This window comes from Brassica rapa, chromosome A06, assembly GCF_000309985.2.
Source record: "Brassica rapa cultivar Chiifu-401-42 chromosome A06, CAAS_Brap_v3.01, whole genome shotgun sequence".
NCBI lineage: Eukaryota > Viridiplantae > Streptophyta > Magnoliopsida > Brassicales > Brassicaceae > Brassica > Brassica rapa.
In genome coordinates, this window is record NC_024800.2 from 9,766,033 (window position 1) to 9,772,185 (window position 6,153).

Sequence of the window (6,153 nt, forward strand, 5' to 3'; positions counted from 1 at the left end):
CTTAAGTTTGCCGTGTTTTTGATGTTGAGGCTCTCCAGGGAGGAGCTTTTTAAGTTGATGAAACGGTGGTTAACCATGGTGATGTAGCAGTTGTTCTGGTCTTCTCTTCCAATCCTTCTTCATTTCTGTATTTTTAGGGTCCCTGAGGACGGGCTCGCCTTAGTCGGCTCCAGAGTCCTGACAGTGAAGACCCAAGTCTTCCATTTTCGCTTGTTTTGAAGAATTTCCGCTTCCTCTAGTTTATCTCACCTCTAGAAGGAAGCCCGGTTAGTAGCTCGCCTCCTACCTAGTTTCCTCATTCTTATCTTCCGAGTTCCTTTGTGATGTGTGGCCGGAGTCGAGAGATTAACCTTGGACTGCATGGAACAGAGCGATTCCTGCCCTCTAGTGGTAGTGAAGACAGTCATTGGAGGTTTTGAAGTTTTTCTGATCGGTGTCTTCTGATTTTGGTTCAACGGAATTTTTATGCTTCAAAGAATAGGGCAAGTTTGGTCTACTTCTTCCCCCTGTGGTTGCTAGGAACCAGCAGTGTATCTTTGGCTAATATCTTCTTGGAGGTTCTTTTGCGATTGATATGGCTGACTGGAGCTAATAGCTGCTTGTTTCATTATCTTAGCATAACTCTCTAGCTGGTCAATTTGGGCATAACACTACAAGAAAACAAGTTGGAAGTCCCGACGAAAAAAAAATTGTCGAGAATTTCCGAGGAATTCTCGATACATTTCCGATGGAAAAAAAATTTGACTCCAAAAAATCTGTCAGCGGATATTCCGTTGGGAATCCATGGGTAATTCCCAACGGAAGTCAAGAGTATTGAAGATATAATTTAGGAGTTAACGGTCTCAAAATATTACCACGGGATATGATAAGTGTAAAAATAAGTTTGAACATAGTAAACAATCAATATATTTTCAAAATAACATCACCAAAAAATAAATTGATTAAATAATAAACTTCGATGTAATAATATGTTTACATACATAAACAATTAACAGAATTATTCAATAATATTTCAAAAAAATTTAGCGTTTTTGATAGTGTATGAGGATAATATACTTTTGTATACCAATGATATAACATAATCAGATATTATCGATATACCTTACTGAATTCCCGATGGATTCCCGAGTTTTGGGGCTTCCGTGGGAAATCCATCAGGAATTTTCCATGGATTCCCAACAGAATAACCATGGACATCTTTTTGGGGTTTCTGTAAAGAATCTGTGCGGAATTTCCGATGGATTCCCCACTGAAAACCGATTTTGGGGCTTCCGTCGGGAATACATGGGGAATTACAGACGGATTCCCGAAAGAAACTATAAAACTCGGTTGAAATTTTTTTTTACGATCTTTCAAAGAAGTGAATGTCTTCTTACAAATTAATCGGATCATATAATAAGTAGGAAACACAGTGACTAAATTACTAAACGCTCAATAGTTTAAAATGCTAATAATGTCCGAGGATATATTTCTTTTAACATAATGTATTCTTACGGAATTGAATCACGATGTTTGTTTTTAATTTTCTACAATTTGGTTTACATTGTTTTTTATCATTTTTGGAGTAAAAAAACCTTATATTTTGGATGTATAACTTACTAACAACATTCGGAACCAGTTATAAAGTTTAAAAGACACAAAACCACATACCATAGGGAGTCCGCGGGAAATCCGTGGGTGATCCTTTGAGAATATTAACCGCAAAAAAAAATTGGTGAAAATTTACCTGAGAATATTGACTGCCAAAACATTTCAGCGAAGTTTGCCTATTTCGTTGGAATTATATATATATAATTTTTCGGCAGTCAATATTCCCAGGTAAATTTCACCAATCTTTTGGCAGTCAATATATATATATATATCCATGTCTTCTTCTTCCCAATTATCCTCTCTCTCTCTCTCTCTCTCTCTCTCTCTCTCTCTCTCTCTCTCTCTCTCTCTCTCTCTCTCTCTCTCTCTCTCTCTCTCTCTCTCTCTCTCTCTCTCTCTCTCTCTCTCTCTCTCTCTCTCTCTCTCTCTCTCTCTCTCTCTCTCTCTCTCTCTCTCTCTCTCTCTCTGCAGATTCCAAGATTTTCTTCTTTGATTTTCACTCGGCTTCTTTCCAATGCTTGCCAAAATCATGTAAGTTTTCAATCCTTATGTGTTTATCATGTTAGATACATGTTAGGATGTTGGATTTGATATTTTGGAGCTTAGATTTAAGGGATTGTGTTCTTAGTGTTTTGTTGGTTAATATATTGATTGTTTTTGTTAGTTTAGGATTATTATGTGTTTATGTAATTTTAAAAGTGTTTTATCATTTAAAAATGGATTTTCAGTTGTTAAAGAAATTAGCTTTTTGATATATTGCATTTTAAGAAAAAGTTTATTGGTTTTTAATATATAAAAACGTTTTTTAAAAATATTATATATCTAGAATCATTTAAAATATATATAAACGTTTTCGTTAGTAATTATAATATTAAAAAACGTTTTTACAATAATTTCAAATATAAGTTATCAAAAAAATAATAATAATTTCAAATATATAAAAACTCTTCTCCATATTTTAAATTTTCCATAACTTGTTTCAATTATTTAATTTATACTTTAAATATTTCAAAATGTTTCAAAAAAATATTTAAAATGTTTTAGTTATTATTAAAAATATTTAATATATAATTTATATAAAATTTTTAGTTTAAAATTTATAAATTTAATTCTACCTGCAGATTCCAAGCTTTTTCTTCGATTTTCACTCGTCTTCTTTCTAATGCTTGTCAAAATCATGTAAGTTTTTAATCCTTTTGTGTTTATCATGTTTGATACATGTTAGGATGTTGGATTTGATATTTTGGAACTTAGATTTATGGGATTTTGTTCTTAGTGTTTTGTTGGTTAATATATTGATTGTTTTTGTTAGTTTAGGACTATTATGTGTTTATGTAATTTTAAAAGCGTTTTATCATTTAAAAATGGATTTTCAGTTGTTAAATAAATTAGCTTTTTAATGTATTGCATTTTAAGAAAAAGTTTATAGGTTTTTAATATATAAAAACGTTTTTTAAAAATATTATATATCTAGAATCACTTAAAATATATATAAACATTTTTGTTAGTAATTATAATATAAAAAACGTTTTTACAATAATTTTAAATATATAAAAACTCTTCTCCATATTTTGAATTTTCCATAACTTTTTTCAATTATTAAAGTATATTTTAAATATTTCAAAACAATATTTAAAACGTTTTAATTATTATTAAAAATATTGAATATATAATTTATATAAAATTTTTAGTTTATAATTTATAAATTTAGCATTTATATGTTTAATTTGTTAGATTAAATTTATATATTATAAATCTTTTTACAAATTAAGTATATTTTTGGTATATTTTATTTAATTTAATTTTATTTTTTTAAATTATTTTACTTTTCAAAAATTCCCGACGCATGTCGGTTGGAAATTTCCGATGGGTATTCCCTACAAATTTTCGTTGGAAATCCGTCAGGAAAATGTCTGTCCAGCATCTGTCGGAATGGCCCGATGAATTTCCGATGGATTTTCAATTCCCAACGAGATAATCCTGACGAATAGTTTTGTCAAGAATTTGTGGAGAACGCCGAATCTTGATGGTTTTCCGACAATTTATCCGTTGGAATTCACGTGTTTTGTATTGGTAAGGAAAATTATTTTATATACTTAGTGATTTTTTTATCTTTCTTTTCGGGAGTGCGGGGAGGGAGGGAAAAAACATGAAGTCATTTAAATGCCCGAAGTCTGCATAAGCTTGAGGAGAAATATTTATTTGTTGTTAAGCCAAAGTCCCAGGTCTCTGAGTAAGCCCGTACTTTTTTGAAGAATCCTGCAGTTGTCATTTTGAACTGAATCCATACATGAGTGGAGGAGGTTGGGGTACGGTACTAAAGGTCGTCGGATTTAGGTACCAAATGCTTTAGCAATCTTAGATTCAAGCGCCTTGTATCTCTTGAACATTACAAGTTAAAGAATTCACATATTTGACAACAGAAAACAAAGTTTTTGGAAATAAACACATATTTTTTGTTGGAAATAAAAACAGTGGCACAGAAGAAATAGATACTTTTGCGATATCATTTTATACTAATAGAAACGCATTTAAATAACTTTTCATGTATATTAAATTTTCAATGTAATTAGATGAATCATGTTTTGTCTAAACTCATTAAAAAGTTTAAATATGCGATAGTTTTTTTTGAAGAAAGGGTTTTCAGAAATATGCGATAGTAAGAGATACATTTTACGGACTTCCATGTAAATTCAAGGTCAAGCAAGTATAAAATAGTAACATATCCAGCTCGCCAAATAACAATTAACAAGCAAGATTGGTTCTTGCACGTCGTAAATCTTTTTCTTAAAGCCAGTCAAGTGATAAATTCAATTTGTTTACTATTACGCACGAAGAGACTAGTCAATTATACAAAATAATTCTATTTTAGTGAAATCTATAGAGTATATAAAAAGAAGAAAATATTCTCTAGTTGGATATAAAGAATTTAATTACATAAGGTTGTATGTAATATATATTATTAGCTTATACATGCCTATATGCATAAAATAATTAGATTATATGTATATACAGGCCTATATAGAGATGGTTCTTATTGTGGTTGAACAAAAAACAAAAGGTGGGTGTCTTACTTGAACTCTAGGCAGCGTTACATTTCATGTTATGCCCGCTATGAAGAAACGAAAGCAAAGCGTCTCGAAGGAAGAGGTTCGTATCATCTCTTCGACTACATCAACAAAGGCATCAGGAGAAAAATCTTGTCTCCCAATGGATACCATCCTTGAGGTACTTTCGAGATTGCCTGCCAAATCTATAGCGAGGTGTCGTGTCGTGTCTAAAGACTGGGGTTCCACTCTCTGCCGTCCATATTTCACGGATCTGTTTCTGAAGATGTCTTCTCTTAGTCCTTGTCTCCTTTTCACTTTCCATGCAGAGGGTAAGTGGTCATTTTTCTCCTCACCTGAGTCTATGCTGATTTCAGACCAGAAGTCGTCTAGTGTAGCTGTCGATAGTCTTAGTCATGTCCCTATAGATTATCCCATTAGAGTTTGTGTCCCTGCTTGTGGATTGTTGTGTACTAAAGATGAGTGGGTTTTAAGTAGAAAGAAAGATGCTAGGATGATGATATGTAACCCTAGCACAGGAGGATTCAAACTTTTACCCAAAGTGAAAACGGGGAGGGGTCGGGTTATGACATATTTAGGGTATGATCCAATAGAAGAAGTATACAAGGTATTGTGTATGACAGCTAGTGAAAGGCCCTATATTCAAAAAGCTGAACAACATCAGGTTCTCACGTTAGGAACGGGAAAACTGAACTGGAGAATGATTGAGTGTCCCATATCTCATTATCCCCGACCTCGAGATAATGAGATTTGCATAAACGGAGTTTTATATTATTCAGCTGTGGAAGGTGGGTCTTGGAGAACCTCTACGTCGTCTATGATTGTCTGTTTTGACATAAGATCTGAGAAGCTGAAGTTTATTGTTGATGAAGCTATCAAGGATTTTAAATCTCCTTCAACTCTAATAAATTACAAGGGAAAATTAGGTATACTCACTCCTCATACATCAGGTGCTATCGATGGAATATCCATTGGTTTCGAATTGTGGGTCATAGATGATATTGAGAAACCTACATTGTGGAGACATGCTCACATATTTCCGCCACTATGGGATACTCTAGTTGCTCAGACAAGTGTAAATATTGTTGGCCTTACCGGTGATAGTGAAATCGTGTTTTCTCCAACCGTCGTGTCCAACCCTTTCTACATTTTCTGCTACAACATGGAAACGAAATCTATCAGAAGAGTTGAAATCAAAGGTTTTGGACCTGTCACGGGTCAAAATATTTACACATTCTTAAACCATATGGAGAATGTGAAACTTATTACATAAGTGCTTTGAATTTCGTTTGTAAAAGCTTCATGAGAGCTAATTTTCTTTTCTACATCAACTATCATGGGACTGTCTTTGTTTTATCGTGGATCGATCTATGCAATTTACCGATTAATATATAATTATTTATATTTACTTTATTGTGTTGATCATCTGTATCTCATTACTGTGCCCATGATCTTGTTTACATTATTACTTGGAACCCATACATATTTGTTCTAA

At 32.6% G+C, this 6,153-nt stretch overlaps 1 protein-coding gene across 1 annotated transcript; it reads left to right on the forward strand.

The window, feature by feature from the left end:
- Positions 1 to 4,704: 4,704 nt before the first annotated feature.
- On the forward strand, positions 4,705 to 5,931 carry LOC103873056 (F-box protein At3g49450-like). The gene has a single exon (XM_009151487.3). The coding sequence runs from the start codon at positions 4,705 to 4,707 to the stop codon at positions 5,929 to 5,931; it is 1,227 nt and encodes a 408-aa protein (XP_009149735.2).
- Positions 5,932 to 6,153: the final 222 nt, after the last annotated feature.

What these genes read in the sequence shown, in the direction of transcription:
- LOC103873056 (XM_009151487.3), top strand. Translation starts at nt 4,705, where the DNA reads ATGAAGAAACGAAAGCAAAGCGTCTCGAAGGAAGAGGTTCGTATCATC.